General features: G+C 42.2%; 1 protein-coding gene across 1 annotated transcript in view; it reads left to right on the plus strand.

Moving 5' to 3' along the window:
* SNX29 (sorting nexin 29) overlaps positions 1-24445 on the plus strand; it is a 503522-nt gene that overhangs the window by 271322 nt on the left and 207755 nt on the right. The window contains exon 18 of the mRNA XM_044303674.1: positions 6453-6534. Within this exon, the coding sequence (XP_044159609.1) occupies positions 6453-6534 (82 nt within the window). The remainder of the gene's footprint in view (positions 1-6452; positions 6535-24445) is intronic.

The following is a 24445-nucleotide window of genomic DNA, read 5'->3' on the forward strand; positions in this document are numbered from 1 at the left end:
TAGAACATGCGACTTTTTCATAAAAACGTGCGACTTTTTCGTAAAGATGTGCGACTTTTGTAAAGCTGCTTACTGATGGAAAAACAGCTACCGTCAAACCACATTTATTACAGTCTTAAAGGGCCGATCATAAATCTGACTTTGCTAAATCTGACTTTAGCCATATGTTAAAGTGGAGTGAGCTGTCAGAGTCATGATAAATCTGGCCCTGAGACTTTAGCCAATGTATTCCAGCCAGGAACACAACGGAGCCCTTTTGCACCACCGTCAAGGTATCTCAGTCTGGCATGGGTCCTACCACTAGACTACCTGTGGTGTGTGAACACGGTCTGAATGGTGCTAAGATCTAACTCACAGCCCAGCTCCCACATACAGTCATGTGAAAAAATTAGGACACCCTTTGAAAGCATGTGGTTTTTTGTAACATTTTTAATAAAAGGTTATTTCATCTCCGTTTCAACAATACAGAGAGATTAAAGTAATCCAACTAAACAAAGAAAACTGAAGAAAAGTCTTTTCAAGATCTTCTGTAAATGTCATTCTACAAAAATGCCTATTCTAACTGAGGAAAAAGATAGGACACCCTCACATGTATTCCCTCTTAAATTGGCTCAGATCTCACACAGGTATATCACACCAGGTGCACATAATTAGTAGATCGTTACTCTGCATGTTGAATGAGGCTTGCCCTATTTAAACCTCAGACATTTAGTTTGGTGTGCTCCTGACTGTTGAAGTGAGAGTGAGCACCATGGTGAGAGCAAAAGAGCTGTCAGAGGACTTCAGAAAAAAGATTGTAGCAGCCTATGAGTCTGGGAAGGGATTTAAAAAGATCTCAAAAGATTTTGAAATCAGCCATTCCACTGTCCGGAAGATAGTCTACAAGTGGAGGGCTTTCAAAACAACTGCCAACATGCCCAGGACTGGTCGCCCCAGCAAGTTCACCCCAAGAGCAGACCGCAAGATGCTAAAAGAGGTCTCCAAAAACCCTAAAGTGTCATCTCGAGAACTACAGCAGGCTCTGGCTACTGTTGATGTAGAAGTACATGCCTCTACAATCAGAAAGAGACTGTACAAGTTTAACTTGCATGGGAGGTGTGCAAGGAGGAAACCTTTGCTTTCCAAGAGAAACATCGAGGCCAGACTGACATTTGCCAGAGATAAAGTTGACAAAGACCAGGACTTCTGGAATAATGTTCTTTGGACAGATGAGTCCAAAATTGAATTATTTGGACACAACAGCAGAGGACATGTTTGGCGTAAACCAAACACAGCATTCCAAGAAAAGAACCTCATACCAACTGTGAAGCATGGAGGTGGAAGTGTCATGGTTTGGGGCTGCTTTGCTGCAGCAGGACCTGGTCAGCTCACCATCATAGAATCCACGATGAATTCTACTGTGTATCAGAAGGTGCTTGAAGAACATGTGAGACCATCAGTTAGAAAATTAAAGCTGAAGCGGAACTGGACCATGCAACATGACAATGACCCAAAACATACTAGTAAATCAACCAAAGATTGGCTGAAAAAGAAGAAATGGAGAGTCCTGGAATGGCCAAGTCAAAGTCCAGATTTGAATCCCATTGAGATGCTGTGGGGTGACTTGAAAAGGGCTGTACGTGCAAGAAACCCCTCAAACATCTCACAGCTGAAAAAGTTCTGCATTTAGGAGTGGGGTAAAATTTCCTCAGACCGATGTCGAAGACTGGTAGATGGCTACAAGAACCGTCTCACTGCAGTTATTTCAGCCAAAGGAGGTAACACTCGCTATTAGGGGCAAGGGTGTCCTATCTTTTTCCTCAGTTAGAATAGGCATTTTTGTAGAATGACATTTACAGAACATCTTGAAAAGACTTTTCTTCAGTTTTCTTTGTTTAGTCGGATTACTTTAATCTCTCTGTATTGTTGAAACGGAGATGAAATAACCTTTTATTAAAAATGTTACAAAAAACCACATGCTTTCAAAGGGTGTCCTAATTTTTTCACATGACTGTACCTCCATAGTGAGATCACTCATGCAGTGGGAGAAGGAATAGGGCTGCATGCCCCACCTATAACAGGCCAAGTGACACAGGCTACCAGGTGCACTAGAATGTTACCAGCATTGCGCAATGCCACATTCCATTCATACGGTATAAAGAAAAATCACTAAAATAAATTGGCCTAAATCTAGATCTTAGCACCATTCAGACTGTGTTCACACACCATAGGTAGTCTAGTGGTAGGACCCATGCCACACTGAGATATCTTGACGGTGGTGCAAAAGGGCTCCGTTGTGTTCCTGGCTAGAATACATTGGCTAAAGTCTCAGTTTTTAACATCAGCCTGAGGGATTAGCCAGTATTGTCAGTTGCATATCATTGTAGTGCACCTTTTGCAGTGATTTATGTATTTGTATATTTTCATCCACACAGTACTCCATCTTGTGTAGAATGTCTTTGTGGTGCATGTGGTCCGCTGCTGACATCCTCCATTGTATGCATTTTTTGCTGGGGATTGCCGCTAGCAACGGATCGCATGCGGAGGCAGTGCTCCCCCGGTTATAAACACGCTACAGTGTTTGGGGCTTTTGAGCATTTCCTTCCATTTAAGCCACTTTATTTTAGTGAGAGCACAGTGGTACTCTAGCTATGAACAACTATGTCAGGTCTGACAATCTGGCTGTACTGCCTAATGATCCCATTCCTTACAGTGATGTCAGATGTCCCTACACACGTTTCATCTCCTTCTACCACCAAATTATCTTGTGGCATGTCATTGATACATCATTGAGACATGTCAGAAGACAGGGGCGTAGCTAAAGGCTCATGGGCCCTGGTGCAAGACTTAGGCTTGGGCCCCCCTTCCCTCAGTGCTTTGTGTGTCTTCTTATGCAGCACAAGGGTCTTTGGGCCCCCTCAGCCTCCTGGGCCCGGTAGCGACTGCTACCTCTGCACCCCCTATAGCTACGCCCCTGTCAGAAGATCCTTGTTGATCACTAGAATAGCTTTGTTATCTGAGTCTCATATCTGAATTTCCCCATTGGCTTCAATGTTATCGTAATGTGTATGCATTGCATCTTCGTTGTGACAAACTCAACAACGTGTCAAAACCTTCACTTCACATCTTCTGTAGGAGAAAGGGTTGCCGCTATACTCAGGACCCTTGTAAGGGTTGTACACTCCTTTACTAATGATGGTCTATCCTCAGGATAAGCCATGTGATCCTCCTTACCCCCTGATGATGAGATGTCTCAAAGTAGCTTCAGAACTACACAGCTCCATCCATGGTTTCTACAGCGCTGCTCCCACTGAAGTAAATGATAGCAGGGCCGCAGTTATAATCTCTTTCCAATGCATAGCACGGGAAGTTATGTAGTTTTAGCACCAGAGCTGCTCTGAAACAGCTGATTGGCAAAAGTGATAAGTGTTGGACCTTTACCACTGAGATACTGATGGTCTATCCTGGGGCTAGGCCATCATTAGTAAAGGTGAAGTCTACTTTTCTTTGTCTTCTCAGCTTCTGCTGCCTTTTCCCAACTGATAACAGGAGAACTAGACATTTCTCAAAGGTTGTGACCATTCAACTGTATTTGTATAAATATCAAATTTGGAATATAGAAGGGGGTCCTCTGTAACTTACCACGTAGTGTGGAACCACCCAAGTGAGCCTCCCATACACTTTACTGAAGAGTGTGACCGCTTACATATGTGTCTTTTGTTACCTTTCCTCTTGGCTCAGCATATCCTTAGATAAGTGGCGCTAGATGTCCAGCTGTGAAAACAGTATAGCGGGACTCTGTGGAGAGTTGTTATAAACTATGTGGCCACCCAGTGCTTGTAATGTGAGTTTCAGCCATTCAAGGGACTTTTCTAGCATGTACAAATTAATTAATTTATACTGTATAGTGAGAATTTGGGGTTTGTTAAGGAAATTTGCTGAAAGGTAAGGGTGGACATATATACTGATGCTTCCACCACCTGAATTCCTTCAGTTCCGAGTAGGAACAATTTGGATAACAAAGAAAAGCAGCTTTTGGGAAATCAAATTTCTCTTTTGTCATAGTGGAAATATCTAAATAAAATCTCCATTGTTATTTTTAACAGATGCTTTGCCCATGTCTCCAAATCACACCTGCTTGTACCGAAAGTGATTCAGGCAGTAGATGGAGATTAGGGAATTATCAATGATGCATTTCCTTCGTATACAAACCGAGGTTAACCAAAGACAGCACCCTAGTATGCCGTATGTTTTATACTAGTCGATAAATGGATTACTACACAGTCAAGACATTATAAATGACCACTTTCTACTTTTGGCATCAGCAGCACTTAGCTCATGAAGGAAGTCACGTGTGGTGAGCTGGCTTGGTGGTTATATACGGTGTGCACACATATCCCTCATTGCTGTCATAGGTAAAAGGGGCAATTTATCTGAGTTGCTAAAAAGGATGATTGTTGACTTTTGGGCCAAGGGTGGCAGTATTTCTGAAACTGCGCAGTTTGGAAATTGTTCTTGTTTTGCTGTGGTGAAAGTGTATGGTGAGTGCAGAAATGCCACCATTGTGAATAAGCAGCGTTGAAACTTCGGAGCACCACGTGCCATTGATGTTAGAGGTGAACATCAGCTACAAAGGTGTGCAAGGACAGACTGACACACTACAGGGGAGAAGCTCACCGCCAAAATGAAGCAGGAGCTACCAGACGTGTGTCTAAGACAACAGTTCAGTGAACCTTACTGTGTATGGGGAAGCTCTGAAGCATGTTGACGTGTCACGCGAGAAACATCAGAGAACAAATACTTTGAAACCATTGCTGGAAGAACACAAGCTGGTGGTGGCAGAGTTATGGTCTGAGGAAGGTTTTTGTGGCATTCTCTGGGCCTATTCATCCATATGGAAGGCACTCGCAACTGGTTTGGATATGAATGCATCCTTGCAAATCACATACACCCATACATGGAGATTGTCTTCTCTGGGGCAGATGGGTTCTTCCATAAAGACAATGCGACATGTCACATGGCTAGAAATGTCTGAAATTGGTTGGAAGAGCATGACCAAGACTTCCAAATACTACCCTGGCCCCCTAATTACCCAAACAAACCCAATAATTCAGCATCTGTGGGACCGCCTTGAGTGCCATGTTTCTTCTATGGATCTTCCACCCACGCACTCTCCAGCACAGCATGGCTCCAGATACCTTTGACAACCTACCAGGACCTTATTGAGTCACTCCCAGCCGGTCTAGCTGCTGTCCAAGCTGCACACAGCGGTTACTCTTTATATTAGCTGGTGGTCATAATAATGTAACTCAACTGTGCAGGTGCCCGTTGCAAAGCCATGTTCCTCTCCATATTCTGTGTCATATTCATCAAAAAGTCATACAACAGATGAGGTCTGCTGCTTATCACAAAAACGTCTAAAGGTGCATTTATACCAACAAATTATCTGACCAATTTCTTTCCAATCAGACCAATAGTTTGTGTGTATAACAGAATATCTCTGTGTGTAAACGGACATCTGACCAGTGATGAGTCATAAAATGTGTCAGATAATCTGTTGGTGTAAATGCACCTTAAAGGGAACCTGTCACCGGGATTTTGTGTATAGAGCTGAGGACATGGGTTGCTAGTTGGCCGCTAGCACATCTGCAATACCCAGTCCCCATAGCTCTGTGAGCTTTTATTGTGTAAAAAAAAACGATTTGATACATATGCAAATTAACCTGAGATGAGTCCTGTACATGAGATGAGTCAGGGACAGGACTCATCTCAGGTTAATTTGCATATGTATCAAATCGTTTTTTTGACACAATAAAAGCACACAGAGCTTTGGGGACTGGGTATTGCGGATGGGCTAGCGGCCAACTAGCAACCCATGTCCTCAGCTCTATACCCAAAATCCAGGTGACAGGTTCCCTTTAAGCAACCGCGTTGTGTACAGAATATTCCTAATAATGACACAGGAGACTTCAGATTGTCTAGGACTATTGACATCATTCATGAGCCGTCCACAAGCAGTCTTGTTATGAGGTGTGATAATTGTCAGCGGAAATTCCAATTCCCTTCCTTGTGCTACTTGGACACACTTACTTATGTAGGCGTGCAGGAAATGGAGAAAGTAGACTTTCCTTTAACATCCAGTATTTTTCTTTTGATTATCAAACATAACGATGTTTTCTGGTGTAAAAACTCATTTTATCAGAGAAAGGAGCTCTTAACACTAGAAGAGGCCACTCTGCATTCACTGCTCTCATTAAGTGTCACAGGAAGTGCGGGTTCTGATGTTCTCGTTTGTCTGTGGCTCTCAAGGCCTCCTACTCCCCTCGTGACTCTCAAGGCCTCATATCTGCATAATGATTCTAGTTTATTATTGCGCCATTTTTTTTATTTGTTCCAGTAGACAAAATATCAGGCTTATTCCTCATCCATTTCTGTAAATGTCAGTGAGCTTTACCTCTTTATCTCTGTTACAGATCACACCGTGCCCTTGTAAATGTTTGGATACCCTCGGTTTTCCTACGAGGTAAATCTACCCACGGCTTTCACGTCTATCAGGTAAGAAGCAGTGTAAGGTCATCCGTAAGGACAAGGTTTATGAAAAGAAGGGGGATAAATAGAAGATTTGTTATTTGGCATTGGAAGGATATAATATAATGTTTTTGTTGCTAGTGTTTGAGTTTTAGTGTCCTACAACATGTGGTTTTGTAATCTTATAAAGTAGACATGTTGTGGATACCTACCTGTTATTTAAAAGGATTTTCCAGTTTGTTTTTTAACCAAGTTTTCCATCTTCTTCCTGCTCTTTCTGTCCACCGCTCTCTTCACACTGCGCTCTGTTTCCCGGATGTAAACTTCTAGCACAGATGGGATTTAAAGAGGACCTTTCACTGATTATGACAATGTGAACTAAGAATACAGACATGGAGAGCGGCGCCCGGCGATCTCACTGCACTTACTATTATCCCTGGGCGCCGCTCCGTTCTCCTGCTATGCCCTCCGGTATCTCCGCTCACTAAGTTATAGTAGGCAGAGATTTCAGTCACTAAGTTATGGTAGGCGGAGTCCGCCCTTGTTCTGCTCTAGCGCTGGCCAATCGCAGCGCAGAGCTCACAGCCTGGGAGGTTATTTTCTCCCAGGCTGTGAGCTCTGCAATGCGATTGGCCAGCGCTACAGAAGAACAAGGGCAGACTCCGCCTACTATAACTTAGTGGCCGGAGATACCGGAGGGCATAGCAGGAGAACGGAGCGGCGCCCGGGGATAATAGTAAGTGCAGTGAGATCCCCGGGCGCCGCTGTATATGTCTGTATTCTTAGTTCACAGTGTCATAATCGGTGAAAGGTCCTCTTTAACATGTACCGCCTTCAACCGATGACTGGCCCCAGAGGTGATGTATCCCCCATGCGGCATGTCACTGGGTCAGGCATGCCATTGTGGCCAGTTGGCAGAGGCATTCATGACACAATCCATGCCAAACGTTTGCATGTGGGGACCAGAGCGGGCAAAACAGAGCAATGAACTGAAGGAGCCAGAACCAGGTGGCAGGAAGGAGGCAGTGGGGAGGGGTGAGAATAAAAAAGAAATCTAAAAAGTTGGAAAACTTTTGAAGTAACACTAAATCTGTAACCGAGAATACTTTCCCACAATGTTTGCATGTTTGTGCATGTTCCTAAAACAAACTGTGTTGAACTGTTGCTGAGATCAGAAGTGGTCATTTCTTCCTGATGTCTTAAATTTTTGGTTGGCAGAAGCATGAGAGCTAGAGCTTATCCAAGAGACTGGACTTAGTATTTCTGGTCTCTTATTGCACACAGAGCACTTGGGAAAGGCTTCTTCTGCAGCCAGTTGCCTTACAGCCAGAACAGGAAAAGGGAGGAGACAATGATCCTCCGGTACACACATAAAATAATTTACACAGTTTTGATTACAAAATAAGGCAGAAAAAGGATCAAAGGACATGAAGACATAAGGAACATTTTTTTTTTTTTTACCTTTACCTCGTTTTATTTTTAGATTTTAAGTTATTATTATTTTTTTCTTTCTATGTTTCTAACTAGGCAAATGTTTCATTTTTCCAATTAACTCACTTTATCTCCAGTGGCTGGTTTCTCAGATTTCACTGAGGGTCACATGACCTGTGATGCCTGCACCAGCCTGAGAGATCTGTACACAACATCACTGTGCTGGCCATGCCCCCCTGCACTGCCGACTGCTGCTTATTGAACTCTCCCAGGATTCTTAACCCCTTCAGCTGCACAGACTCAGGGCTGAAGTATTTACTGTATAGCTGCAGGCAGTGAGGAGACAAATGCTGGGCACATGAGCTGAAAGAGAAGTTCTGCAGAGCATTGCAGGTAGGGGGAAGATCCTATGTGTATTAGCAGTGTCATTGTACAGCTAGGACTTGTAGTTCTACACATACAACATGCTGCTGAGTCTCCCAGCAGGCAGACATGTCACTCAGGGCAGCAGTTGTATTCACTACCTTAGCAGTGTCATTGTACAGCTGGGACTTGTAGTTCTACACATACAACATGCTGCTGAGTCTCCCAGCAGGCAGACATGTCACTCAGGGCAGCAGTTGTATTCACTCCCTTAGCAGTGTCATTGTACAGCTAGGACTTGTAGTTCTACACATACAACATGCTGCTGAGTCTCCCAGCAGGCAGACATGTCACTCAGGGCAGCAGTTGTATTCACTACCTTAGCAGTGTCATTGTACAGCTGGGACTTGTAGTTCTACACATACAACATGCTGCTGAGTCTCCCAGCAGGCAGACATCACTCAGGGCAGTACTTGTATTCACTACCTTAGCAGTGTCATTGTACAGCTGGGACTTGTAGTTCTACACATACAACATGCTGCAGAGTCTCCCAGCAGGCAGACATGTCATTCAGGGCAGCACTTGTATTCACTCCCTTAGCAGAACAGGCGGAGGGGCAGAGATTGTTTTTATTGCAAATAAACAAATGGCCAGAAGAGAACCAGGGAAATGAGAAAATAGATTTATTTTTTTGCCTAAAACTGTATCTTTTTTTTTTTTCCATAACTCGGACAGCCCCTTTAATTTTTTTTTGAACAGTTATTGGTTGCCAGACAGACCCTTTGAAGGGCTTGTCCCTGGATTAAATGTTATATTTTCCTGTTAGTTCACAAAAAAACTAACAATGCTTCTAAATTGAATGCATAAAAAAAAAATCCTCATTTGCCTGGATAATTCTGTTTGTTATGGTGTCCCCTCTCAGAATGTCCATCTAATGTGTCCCCGTCGAAGAACACATGAATGAAATGGAAGAAGGATTTGTTCTGCCCGTTACCAGACCAGTGAAGTAGATGGAAATATATTCTGTCAATAAATCCAAGTAAAAGCTGACTGAGTGGAAGAATTAGGACTAAAATCCTGATATAAGTGTACTCGGCGGAAGCTGTGCCCACTTATACCATCAAATGCTTGTTCTGCTGCTCTTAACTTTGCGGTTGTTTGAAGCCAGCTGCATATTTGTTTAACCACTGGACCCAGGGACTGAGCCGTTGAATGGCACCCGGCTGTGGCTTGTGTGCTGCCATGATAAAATGCATTTCAGAAAAATTCTTATTTATGCAGTTTATCTCGTTGCACACGGGTGTTGCATCAGAAAGCATTACAAGTTCCCGGTAGTGTTTATGGCATCTCCTCCAGGCAGGAATACAGCTATTTTATTATTCAGAGTCCAAGCATTTGATCGAAATCTTCAGAATTGTTTACTTTAGGGTGAAGTTTCTTCGTAACAAATCTTGGCATTGCAGAATTTTTCAGGCGGCTAGAATATTGATGGCTGTTCAGCTCTATGTAGAAATCCTTAGCAGTTCTCTTTTATTTTTTTTGTTTTGTTCTAAAGGGAATCTGTTACCCTGCTTTTGGACCATAATCTACAGTAATGCAGCTAAAGAGTCCAGATCACTATTTTTTATTTTCCCACTGCCCCCTATTATCCCGCTGTCAGCACTCAGAGCTGCATTAAAATACATTGTCAGTCCTCTCTATTATGTTAGTACAGCAGTCCAGACTGTGTATTTCAGTGCAGCTTTGAGTGCTGAAAGCGGAGGAACCAGTGGCAGTAAAAAAATAAATAAATAGTGATCTGGACTCCTTATCGGCAGTAATACATGAGTGGTGCTGCAGATAAGGAGCCCAGATCACTGTTTTATTTTTTAATAGTCCAAAATCGGGCTGACAGATTTTCCTTTTAAGGTCAAAACTAGCATTAGATCCTAAGGCCTCTTTCACACTTGCGTTGTCCGGATCCGGCATGTACTCCACTTGCCGGAATTACACGCCGGATCCGGAAAAACGCAAGTGTACTGAAAGCATTTGAAGACGGATCCGTCTTCAAAATGCTTTCAGTGTTACTATGGCAGCCAGGACGCTATTAAAGTCCTGGTTGCCATAGTAGGAGCGGGGAGCGGGGGAGCGGTATACTTACAATCCGTGCGGCTCCCGGGGTGCTCCAGAGTGACGTCAGAGCGCCCCATGCGCATGGATGACGTGCCATGCGATCACGTCATCCATGCGCCTGGGGCGCCCTGACGTCACTCTGGAACGCCCCGGGAGCCGCACGGACGGTAAGTATGCTGCTCCCCCGCTCCCCACTACACTTTACCATGGCTGCCAGGACTTTAGCGTCCCGGCAGCCATGGTAACCACTCTAAAAAAGCTAATCGTCGGATCCGGCAATGCGCCGAAACGACGTTTAGCTTAAGGCCGGATTCGGATCAATGCCTTTCAATGGGCATTCATTCCGGATCCGGCCTTGCGGCAAGTCTTCAGTTTTTTTGGCCGGAGCAAAAAGCGCAGCATGCTGCGGTATTTTCTCCGGCCAAAAAACGTTCCGTTCCGGAACTGAAGACATCCTGATGCATCCTGAACGGATTTCACTCCATTCAGAATGCATTAGGATAATCCTGATCAGTATTCTTCCGGCATAGAGCCCCGACGACGGAACTCTATGCCGGAAGACAATAACGCAAGTGTGAAAGAGCCCTAAGCCTGTTTTCACAACACATTTTCAGTGTCTTGTTTGCTGTATCCGCCTGGAAAGCTCCTAGAATATGTGTCACACATAGACCCCCTATTGACCTGATGGAGGCCAAAAGAGTGTTGAAAACAGGATCAGTGTGCATCAGTATACCCTTTTTTTGGGGCTGTATGGAATAACTCAGCCGACTACATTTAGAGGCACCCATCAAAAACATATACTGCTTGGTGTGCTGTTTTTTTTTTTTTTTTTTATATACTATAGGAGCCAATGACTTCCATCAGAAGTATACACTGGGGAATCTTTAAAAGGCTGTGGATACCTTTGGGGCAATTTTTAATCATTATTTTTCTACAAATTTTGGGCTAAAAATAATTTTTTGCAATTGAATGTTACTAAAAATTGTCCATAGTTTATTTCCTGTATAGCTTTCTTTTTTCAGTGCATCTTCAGATCAAAGCTTCCCATTCTCTGCAAATCTGTTAGAGAGCTCTTTTAAAGGCTTGATCCATAGCACTTATCTATACATTCCTGACTGCTCATAAGTATTCATTATAGCTAAATTATTATCAGTTTGAAAAGAATTTAGCCTAAATCAGCGTTTATAAGCTGCAAGGAGCTCAGAGATAAGGGCTACAGATCGAGCAGTCAGAGCAGCTCTCTCTAACAGATTTACTGAGGAAGGGGAACTAAAGTCTGCAGATGCACTGAAAATAAAAGCTGTACAGGAAAAACTATTGACAATTTTTAATAAAGATACAATTAAAATATGATCTTTAGCCCAAAATGAGGAAATTGCAATGATAAAAAAAGAAAATTTGCCCCAGAGTGTCCATATCCTTTAAACTCTTTGTATCTGTTCTTTATTCTGGATAAACATAATATGGATAAAAAATGGGTGTACCCTAAAAAGTCTTCTTTACCTATTCAGGAGTGTTCAAAGAAAGGTGTTTGGTTACATGGGGGAGTATAGGATCTATGGTGAGATGATAGGTATATGAAGGTGTTTACGATTATCAATGTATGTTGGCAATAGTTTGGTATATGGGGTATCTTGATATATACATTGAAACATTCCCAGGTGAAGTGCCCCTTAAGAACTTATTCAAGGAGGCATACAGCACATTATCATAGTCCATGGCCTATTCACCACCTGACCTCACTACAAGTATTTCCACTCCACTCCATCCTCAGCTAGCTCCCCTTGTCACATCAGTTTGCACTTAAAATCTGGGTTGGCTTAGATACTGATATTTTTACAGCCAACAGATAAGGTATTAGGCATTTCCAAAAATTACCAACTATTAGGAGTCGCTGCATAGGGAGACGCTAAAACAAAAAATCTTTATTTGTATTTTTTGTACTAAAACATTTAATGGGGATAGGGAAATTGAAAGGTAAATGAATCAAATTATGTGATTGCAGCATATATGTTGCATACCATTCACATTGGTATCACACTCTCACAAATGCTTGGGGGGGGGGGGGGTACTCCCCCCCTTTAATGTATGTCCCACTGATTGCAGGAGTGTGATAGGAGGGGAAATGATAGCTGCTAGAGCAGGTTCACCTAATGCCATTGGTCAGCTTATTAGAGGGGTCTCAGTGTTGGCTATTTTAGAGACACTGGGAAGCTGCAGCCTATATTTTTCGGTGGATATTGTGGGGACCTGATTGGCAGGTATTTATACCCCACTTGCTCCAGCCATATAGGTGCACCTGCTCTAGTAGCTATCATTTCCCCTCCTATCACACTCCTGCAATCAGTGGGCAATACATTAAAGGGGTGGAGTACCCACCCACCCAGCATTTGTGAGAGTGTGATACCAATGTGAATGGCAGTCAACACATATGCTGCAGTCACATGATTTGGTTTATTTACCTTGCAATTTCCCTATGCCCATTAAATGTCTTAGTACAAAATAAAATACAAATAAAGATTTTTTGTTTTTGTTTTAGCGTCTCCTTAGATACAGATATCCCTTGCCAACGCAGGTGTCTAATCCCCTGGACAAAATTACCACAGTGTACCTATTGCGTCATCCCTCCCATTTCATTTAAATTGTAACTCCTTTGAGTAGCGACCTCTCTGTTTGGGTGTTATGTACTTACATTGTGCACTAGTTGTACATTTTGTTGGGCGTGGGTGGACGGTGGTTGGGAGCTCCTTGCCTGGACTCAACAACATGTGCACCAGAAAACTGGTGCACGTTACACCAGAATTCTTCTCCAACTCCTGACTGGAGCATATTTCTGTTCTGGCATATGGGCATCTTAATAATTGGATGGATCTTCCGCCAATGGGGTTTTTACTAAGACCGGAGTGCATTGTTTTAATTATCATTTTTCCTTTCTCTCACCTCCCCATTTGTAAAGCACTGTGGAATATGTTGGCACTATAATTATTATTAGGGATGAGCGAATCGACTTCAGCTGAAACATCCAAAGTCGATTAGCATACAACTTTGTTCTAATACTGTAAGGAGCAGGAGCGAGACTTCGCATAATAACTTCAGAAATTGATATATACTGTAAAGAAAAACTCTCGGGTTCGGTTCCAAGTGGTACCTTGGAACCAAACCCAAGTTCGGGAAATGGTTTTTAACAGTACAAATTAATTTATGAAGTTATTACCCGAAGTCTCGCGAGACTTCACGAAGCAATGAGTTCAGCTCATTGGAGCCAATACATTCTAATACTGTATGGAGCTCCTGCTCCGTATAGTATTAGAACGAAGTTTTATATTCGCTCATCCCTAATTATTATGGGTACTAATTATAGGGTACTTTGTCAGGCTATCAAGTGTGATAGTGGATTTTTGGTGGCATATGTTGCAGTATGAATATATTCTGTAGGTGCTGGGAACATTAGGGGCAGTGTTTGGCTATAGCCGGATAGGCAATGTATACATGCATGCAAGGTTACCTGCATGGTATTTATTTAGCTCTTATGCACATCTAAGGCTATGTACACGCCTGCATCGAAGACAGTATTCAGAGCTTCTGCTGCATATTCTGGCACACTTGACCGGAAAAATACAGCTTTATGCAGGTAACCGACCCCTCGGCGGAATTAAATTGACTCCATTCTAGGTCAGTGGGATCTGTCTGATGTTGGTGCTGCTGTATGACGGACACAGCACTGTGTTGTGTCTTCACTTTTTCATGGAAACAAGGACTCAATTGTAGAGAGCCTAATTCAGCCTATCTGCTGGATATAACACGACAGTTGCCAGTGTACTGATTGTCAGGGAGGAGCAGTGAATGGAAACAGCGGAGTGCAGCCTGCTTGACCGATTCCTCAATTCCCCCTACCCCAGGCCGGCGCTTATTTAGGTTATTGCTAGCTCGACCTTTCCCACTGAAGAAGGAGCAGCACGCTCCGAAACGCGTATGGGAAAAAGGAAAAGGATCCTATAACCTAACAGAAGCTCCGGAGCTATTTTTCTTCCCCTCCTGTTCAAACTGCAGCATTTTCCCGCCACCCACTCCCACGTGGTAAGCCAACACCAATTCGAGCGGGAAACTCCGCTTCAAACGCATGTGACGTCGCCGGAAGTGAAGACCGCACGGCCGGAATACTCAGCGGGCGGGTAACTCACACGTGCACGCCGCTCTGCAGGCAGAAGCCGCTTACCATTCCACCAGCGACTAACAGGAGGGTAACGTACCTGCTTATACAGCAGTAGTTTTTTTCATATATACAGCTCATGACATCGGACCTGTAAAGAAACTCTGGTTACAAGTAGACACTTATCTTATTAGTCCACCAGATGTCTTTTCCTCCAACAGGACTTGAATACAATTGACATTTCAGGACATTGTCCATTATTAACAGGATTTGTACATTCATTCCCTCCACTGGATATTGCATCATAAGATTGGACTTTCCTTCCATAGACTCTTCTCCAACAGGTGTATAATAACCTCCCCTTTTTTTTATCATTGGGATTTTTTTCCAACAGAATTTTTCTCCAACAGGATTTTTATGAATTGACATTTAAACCACCATTTTAGGCCCCATGCACACGGCCGTGTCTCACAGCCGTGTGCGGGCCGTGGAACCGCGGCCTGGATCCCTCCTGTGAGCTGGAGCGCACGGCGTCACTGGTTGCTATGACGCCGTGCGCTCCCTGCTGCCGGCACAGTACAGTAATACACTGGTATAGATCATACCAGTGTATTACTGTATTGCGGCGGCAGCAGGGAGCGCACGGCGTCATAGCAACCAGTGACGCCGTGCGCTCCAGCTCACAGGAGGGATCCAGGCCGCGGTTCCACGGCCCGCACACGGCCGTGAACAACGGCCGTGTGCATGGGGCCTTACTAGTATGGTTATTTTATATTAAATACAAGTGTGGATACTTACAGATATATATATATTTACTAGCGATTTGCTTTATGAAATTGTTCACATCTATTAGTGACACACTTTATGATACTATTTTTATTCAGGCATACCCAGCCATTGTTTTTTAGGCACATTTAGCCATTCTTTATAAATAATCTTTGAATAAACCTATCCTCCATACATCACTTATGTTTTGAGTGCCATCCCTCTACTTTCACTTACTCTTCCTCCATTATAAGCGTTGGGTACGCTTTGTTTGGATTGAGCACCATATTCCACCCCTTTGAGTTATAGTGAGCCGCCTCATACCTATATTTTATATTACTAGCTCGACCATGAAAGGCTGATATAGGAATAGCCATTTAAGCTAAATGTTCCCTTTAATCATGTTTGCCAGGAGTTTTAAAATTTATATTAAATTCATAGAAAAAAAATTCTTCTGGGTTTTCTAGTTGCTGGGCTTTCAGCTTCAAAAGGAATATATTCCGTTTTGAAAAGATTCAGGCACTATGGAAATAATACAGTCCCCTTTACCGTGCTTTTAGTACAATCTGTAATGTGAAATTTTCTTTGGTGAACATTTTTCAATTGTGAGTACAGATCAAGGGATCATGTTCTCAAATGAGAAAAATTTGTACCAACCCAGTCTCATAAAAATTATACCATTGGAGAAATGGAGGCCTTACAACAATTACGTGAAAACAAAAATATAGTGGTAAAGCCAAGGGAGGCAACATTGTGGTTCTCTCTCTCCAACAATATAGGTATATGTGTCTGTCTTTGCTATCTGATGACAAGAATTATGAGTTATTTAAAATAGATCCCACTAATAACCATTCACTTGAATTATCCCACCTATGGAGAGAGGCCCTTGAAGGTAGACTAATTGACCGTAAGGAATTTGAATACCTCCTATCCGCATTCCCTAAAATGGACACGTTTTATGGGATTCCGAAAATCTATAGAGGGACCAGTCCCCTTAGGGGACGACCGATTGCCTCTGGGATAGATAGTCTTACCCATCATGCCGGTACATATATAGACCAGATACTCCGTCCCTTTGTGGTATCCCTACCCTCCTACTTACGGGATACCACTGATCTTTTGAAACGACTCGAGGGTATTACCATAGAACCGGACGTGTGGTTAGCCTCTATTGATTTTGAGGCACTATACACATCGATTCCTCACAACAAAGGTTTGGAGGCTGTCAAATATTTTGGGGATTCTAGATGGAACGATATTTGTCAACACTTTGTGTTTCGACTGCTCAGTTTTATACTTGCCCATAACTACTTTGTCTTTGGCAACCGCTTCTACCGCCAGCTCAGGGGCACTGCAATGGGTAGCCCCTGTGCTCCAACTTATGAAAATTTGCTCCTGGACTGGTGGGAAGACACAGTGGTATTTTCAGAACACTTTACTCAATGGACTAAATTCATCACTCTTTGGTCTAGATTTATAGATGACATCTTACTCCTGTGGTCTGGCACTGAGACTGACTTTATACAGTTCATGGATGTCTTAAATTCCAATCATATTGGTTTGTATTTAACGTTCGAACTCCAATGCGACTCCATAACATTCCTAGATATACGCATTGAGAGAAACATAAATAACTGTATTAAGACAACTCTGTATCGTAAAAAAAAACTTTGACTAATAGTCTCCTTAGATGGGAGAGCTTTCATCCTAAATCCCTCAAAAGGGATCAGAGATTCCCTCTGATATCAATATTAGGTCTCTTATTCAGTAATATGCATCTTTACTGAATAGCAATAATATTGATGTAGTACAAATCTAACATACATCCGCAATAAAGCGTGGATTTTCCTAAATATCAGGCTAATTAATTCAATTAATACTACATATAATGAAATTATATGTTACATGAGAGTGCAGTTGATATGCAGAGTCTAAGGGGAGTCAGCTCTAAAGTCTGTTCTCTTCATTGGATTTTTCTCTTGGGGTGTGCTTCCTTTCTTTCTCAGTGTTTTTGTGGCATCTGTTGCTCCCTGTTGTTCTTTCCTGTTGCTGTCCTCCTTTCCATCATCTGTGTGTGGTTTATGATCACAAACTTATCAGTTAGACACACCTTCCGAGCTTGGAATTTTCCAATTATTGTCGGCTAGGCGTGTACATATGATAATGACTGTGATGTCACTTTATTACCCAAAATGCATTTCTGCTGTTGGTGTAATGTTACTCATTTACCCCTAGGTGACACTATTACCTAAGCTATTAGTATCATCCTAGTAACTGTTAAATATCTAAATATGACTTTATCTTACATTCTATACACATGACCTTTGGAACCTTAAATTAGAGCTGAGGGATTAATTTTGACACAAAACTAACTAAAACACAGACTTTTCAGCACCATTTAGACTTTTTCCATACTCTCAAATTTATGTTACAGATAATAGTATAATGGACATTATACTCTCACAGATATCTGTGCCTCCTCTGCTATTCCAATGGGTGATTAATGGTTAGTTAAAATAACACATCTTCCCGGACGTAACACAGTCTACACTTTAAATTCTTGAAACAAGAGGGAGAGTGAGCACTCACAACACCTAGGTCATACGGTATATAGAATGTTTTATTTTTAGGATAGGACCTGCACGGTCAAAAGGGTAAAACAATTACACACCATTCACAATATAAAATACATTAGAAATAAAATAGAATAGAATATAGTGTTGCGAATAGGTACCAATATCTATAATAAACTGATGTCGGGGTAGAATCCTGTTGCCACAGTCTGTGTGGGTGTTAGTATTCAAAGAGAGCTCTTTAATAGGGAGAACTCTCTATGGAAATTTATATGTAGCAGTGTCCGGTCACTGCCACTGCCTCCTATACCACACACCGCACATCAATAGGGACGTCCTGAAAGTTCCTCAGATAGATCACTTATAATAAATAGCTTGTCTCCGGTGCAAACAGTCACTATAATAAACAGTCCCTCCGAGGGTGCTTAATTCTTCTAGTTATTTGTTAACCACCCAAACAGGTAAGTAATGGCGTGGTCCATGTCCAGAACAACAGTTTGGCAGTTCCTACCTGGTTCCTGGTAGTATGTCCCGCTGTGTGGCGTCTTACGGTCCTTCCACGAGACGAGCGATGCCGGCTATTCAGGCGTCTTGCGTCACATGTCTCAGGCCGATGACGTCACAGTATCGCGGGATTCAACAGGCAAGGATGATACCTGATCGGCGGTGTCCGCTGCTCCAAACTGGATCTGTGGTTTTTCACTGGAGATCTATTATCGCATGGCCATGCAATTTGTAAGAGGGTCCAGTAGATTAGGTGGGCGCTTTTTCATTTCTTTCACCATTTACACTTTAAATTCTTCTCACCATGCTTTAGGAGTATAAGCGTTCCTAGTGAGAAATATATAAAATATGATAACAGATACATAAATGTCCTATGTAATAATATACGTAACAATATAAAACGATACATATGTCCTATTGATTATAATATACACAAACTAAGGTTGATTATACGTGTATATAGATATTACAGATATTCTGCTTCATTAATAGATACCAAACTGTAGAGGTAATTAGTACAAGCTGCGTCCAGAGAATACCCTTATCTAAGTCATAAATCCAAAAGGAGACAAGAATTACTTTTCTCAGATTGGTACATGAACTGTGTCCTTTCCATGAAACTCTTTTGGCCTACATACACAATGGTGAATATAACACACATGGCCTATTATATCTCAAATGCACTATAATCAGGATATTTTTCTATAAATGTCATATACCTATGAAAAGGCACAACAGATTGCTACTGGTCTTGAATTAAGACTGATCCAGACCTAGTGGAATTATTGCCAGAACATCTAGCCATCACCTTCAGGCGTGGACGTAGCTTAGGGGATACCCTGGTACATAGCCACCTTGAGACCCCGGATAAAGGTACCTGGCTCTCTAATAGAAAGCTAGGAACGTTTAGGTGCGGTAAATGCAAGGCATGTTCGTTTATTGCCACAGTAAATAATTTTGCCAACAGCCGTGGAAGCAGGACATACCGAGCCCGTTGTTTTGTGAACTGCAACACGACTGGAGTGATGTATTTGGCCCAGTGTGATTGTGGCTTTAAATATGTGGGCAAGACGTGCAGAATGTTTAAGAAAACAATTTTTGATCACATTGGTGACATTTGCAATAGACGCGACAAACAGGCTACATTTTATCATATTCTGGCCCTGTACTCTCCATACTGGACACGCAAGTATATGCAATGATGCCGGTCCATACAATGCATAGATGTCTACCGATATAGGGACATCTTGTATCTTTTAGTTTATTTGCTTACCTGCTAAATATATCTATGTCCATGACTGCATCGAAACAGGTGTTTGAGGACACTCCTTACATTTATACATCTGCTGCCGACATCTTTCTTGAAATTGTGCTACCCCTCTTTTCATCTTTCGCTCCTTGCTACTTGCAGTGGATTACTTTCTTTGATTTACAGATCCTTAGGTCCCCTGGTGAGCCCTTAAACTATTGGGGTGAAACGGGACATGGATACCATCTAATATATCCCATATACTGGCCTCTTTAGCCGACCTCTTATATATCTTTCCATTTCTGTAGATCTTATCCACTACTTCTTTTCTTCTATTGTGCATGATTAATTGAGGCATAGTTTCTGTTTATTATTTTTGGTACCATTTGAGATATATTTTAGCTACTAGTCATAATTTTTTTTCACCAACATAATTGGTGCATTTTTATCTCAATATCAAGGCCATCCCAGGGTCTACAGGAGGGATATAAATATCCATCCATCCATCATCAACTACCACTACCCACCTACTTCAAATATCAGCCAGAGTAGTATATGTTTTTTTTTTTCTATTGTTTTCATATTTGTGTGTGTATTTTATTATTATATTAAAGGTTATGTTTTATTAAGGTGGTTTTCTGTGATTTTCAAATCCTAATTGCCACACTTACTACCTTTACCCTCTGACGGGTTATTGTCTGAGCTATGAAGTATAAATGGGAACGCTGAAAGTTCAGGCAGAATTAAGGATTCAGTGTCTGTACAGCAGGTTAAACAGTACATTGAAAGATCCACTTCTTTTAAAGCCTCTGCCATCTGTCTGCTATTTCCCATTGTTTTATCATGATCCTTTTATGCTTTTCTTATCCATCGCAAAAAAATGCTGGATGTTTGCAGGTTACTGCTGGTATACTGTGGTTCCTCATTACAGTGTATAACGACACTTTGTGAATTTACCCAAATATATTAGGAAATTCCATACAAAGTACAGTATTAACCCATTGTGTTCTCAAACTCACCCCCTTTAACAGCAGTAGCATTCTAATGACATGCAGAGTTCTGAATTTCCAGCCATTGCCCTGAATTTGACTGCAGCCTTTTATGTTTATCATCCAATCTGAAAATAACACCAGGTCAATGGATTGTTTCGCTGACACAAACTGGTTACTTGGTATCCAGTACTTAGTGACTACATTTGAAAAGCCGTAGTTCTTAGGCCGATGGTGGTCAAACAGTAGACATCAGAGCGAGATCAGTAGATCTTGATGTTAGCCACCAGGCTATTCTCTTGCTGGGTTTACAAAAGAATTGGGAAAATTACCTTTATCTTTGTAGATTTGTGCTTCAGTGTACCTCTTCAATTTTCTGGTGTTCAATGCCTGTAATGATCCGTCCCCATTGACTTACATTGTGTGTCAGAACGGATCCGTTTGGCTCAGTTTTGTCAGACAGGCACCAAAGCAGAATGGAGGCGGAACGGAGCACTGATGCATTCTGAGCGGATCCTTATCCACTGATCCGTTTTGGACCGCTTGTGAGAGCCCTGAACGGATCTCACAAACGGAAACCAAAACACCAGTGTGAAAGTAGCCTAACACCACTGTACAATGCACAAATAATACTGTCACTCATTCAGATGGGTATTCACATCCAGGTGCTGTCCGAGTGTAGAATGGACAGCATCCGGACTCAACACCGACCCAGAAGAGTCAATGGGCTAATTCACATGTCTGATTTTCCACATGTACCATCTGTCCGTGCAGAGAAAATGTCAGCATGCACCATTTAGTTGCGATTTTCCTGCAAGACTTGCATGAGAAAAGCAAACCACACAAGGATGCCATACACGTTCCTGCCATCTATAAAACATTATTTTTCCATCTAGCACATAGAATGATGCTTTCTCTACCATACTTCACAGTTGAGAGAAGGCTTTGCTCTTGGTATGCAATGTATTTTCTCTCCATAGAAGAACACCTCGCAAGAAGCTTTTAATATAAAAACAGAAAACAAGAAAAAACAACACATTGTGGCCCATCTCAAGTTTCCTCAAGACCACCTGGACTGTTCCACAATGCCTCTGAGAAGATGTTATATGGACAGATGAGACAAAAGTGGAACTTATTGTGACTTTTTGTAGGCTTTGCACCCTGCTTGCTACTTTTCCAAAAAGTGTTTTGGATCAGGGAAGCTGGCCTAGCACATTTATTATAATCTACTCTAGAAAACTGGCATAGTTCATCCCTCAAATCTACTCCAGCTCCCATGTTGGCATAGATTTAATTTCTGGTGTATGGACCTGCACAGATGTGCAACAAGTATTTAGAGGCATACACCTCCCCTTTTGTGACGTTTTGATGCAGGCGGTGGATAGATTAAAATACCAGTGTCAATAAATTTCCCCCTATGTTTAGAGGAAAAAGAACACTGTCTACCAACACCAAGACCTCATCCCAACTGTGAAGCGTGGAGGAGAGAACATCATGGCTTGGGCCACTTGGTTGCCTTAGGGCCTGTATGTTTTGTGATCACTGAGAAGACAATTCTAAGATGTATCAAAACATTGTATAGGAGACTATAAGTGTAGCAGGCTAATTCCAGCGGGTGGAGATATGAGATTATAATGGGTCAAAAAGACAACGAGGTACTAGTTCCAGCAGAAATATTAACCCTTGAAGAGAATTATATTAAATTTATTGATAACTTTACATAAAATTACAGACAAACATCAATCACTACGGTAGGAATACCACTGACTAAGATTAACCCTTGATAGGGAGGGGGGAAAAAGGAGGAGGGGGAAGGGACTGACCCTAGGTACATACCCTACTCTACACCTTAGCCCAGGGACGGCCCCTGATGGTGGGGACTCCCTGTCCTCGAACCTCGGCTAGAAGCTCCTGCCTAACCCTCAAACAATGACAAGGGATAGGGTACTAGCCTAGTGGTAGACTACCGAGCGGACAGACATACAAAACAAAGGGATGAACTTTATATACGACCCTAATGATACAGATGCTGATCAGAAGGTACAAAGTACATTGAGAGATCAAAAACACACCCTATTACGAAAGTGTGATGAATACACTAATCTTAGCAAGACAAAATACCCCAACGCGTTTCCACCACGGTGTGGGATCATCAGGGGGTGAATAAAGACAAATAATCAAAACAGTATTAAAGATAGCGGAGAACCATAATATAATGCGAGCTCTGTGAAACGGGTGTATGACACCGATTTAGATACACTGGTGTACCGCAGTGTATGATATTAAATAGTTGGACCCACAGATAATAGTAAAAGGAGGAGAGAGGACGTCCAGTCCTGCGACCCAGGAGTAAGAAGATATTTACTTACATATGGTCATGAGAACAGGGGTTACTGTCAGTGGAGTGCCAGTCAACAATCTGAATCAAAAGTGGTGAACAGATTTGGCATGGGGTGCCGGAATGGCACACCAGGGTACAGTCACTTTGTCCAGCAATTCAAACGCCGGGTCAGATCCAGAAGTTGATACCTACAGAGTTTATAGCGGTCCTCATAGTGTCTCCTCCTCTGGTCCACTGCCTAAGTGTAGCAGGCAATGATCTCAAGCTGAAGAGATGTTTGGTGATGTAACAAGATAATGGCCCAAAGCCTACAGGTAAATCAACTAAATAACAGCGCCATACATTGTAGAGTGGCTGTGCTTGGTATCACAGCTCAGCCCAATTAACTTGAATGGGCCTGAGCTTCGCCTAGGCCATGTGACCGATGTACGGTGACATCACTTGCTCACTCTAATATTGATGACCTATCTTGAGGGTAAGACATCAGAATCAAAATCCCAATAACCCCTTTAATTCATATAGTTTGATGAAGGGTTAGTTTGGATTACAAAGTTTCAAAGAAAACAAGCAAATAGTTTCTACAAGGGAGAGACGCTCTGGTTGATTCCAGTGAAAGTGTTTGTTCTTCGTGTGTGTTTTGGTTGTGTGAATAGGCAGCTGATCAGCTTTTATATTTGAAGCTCCAGTATAGCTTAAGGGATCCAATACATTATTAATGTCTTTCCCAGCTGTGCAAGAATTTGATGTTTTATGTGTTTCTCTTGTTGTGGTATGTAGTGTAATTTGTGTTTGATGTTATTAATATAATGGCATCTTGCAAAAAAGTTTTAACATTGTGTTGCATACTGGATGTTAAGTAGGTCTTTTTTTTTTTTTTTGCATTTATCGTTACTACGCTTATACAGCATAGTGGTAGTGATTATCTTACAGTGTTTTAAATTACGGTCACCGCTGCAGCACAGTTACGAGGTGGCCGGAACAAGAGCTGCTGTGCGTGAGTGCCCATGCACACTCCCGCGGTCCTGGCTACCACAGAGGCAGGCGCTTTTTCTTATAAGGACGACCGTTGATGGATTGCAGGGTAGTCATAATCCCGGGAAACAAGCAGTGTACAATGTGATGGAAAAATGAATCCAGCCAGCAAAGGAGACAATATGTACAATCACAGTACATTAGTAAGTGCCTTGTATTTACTTTGCATGATAAATGTCATTTGCTGAAGTGAGACAACCCCTTTAACAACTGAAATCAAATGCACGATGACTCTTTTACATTGCTGAGGAGGAATTTTGTTTTTCATTCAGCTACTTTGGAAGGTTTTTAATCAGTTTTTCCACAACATCTCAATGAGATTCAAGTCACTCCAAAACCTTTATTCAGAAGTGGCCTTGCTTATGTGCTTCAGATTGTCCTCCTGCATAACCCAACTGCACTTGAGCTTCAGGTGTCATGCCCCACTCT

The sequence above is a fragment of the Bufo gargarizans genome, chromosome 8, assembly GCF_014858855.1.
Source record: "Bufo gargarizans isolate SCDJY-AF-19 chromosome 8, ASM1485885v1, whole genome shotgun sequence".
NCBI lineage: Eukaryota > Metazoa > Chordata > Amphibia > Anura > Bufonidae > Bufo > Bufo gargarizans.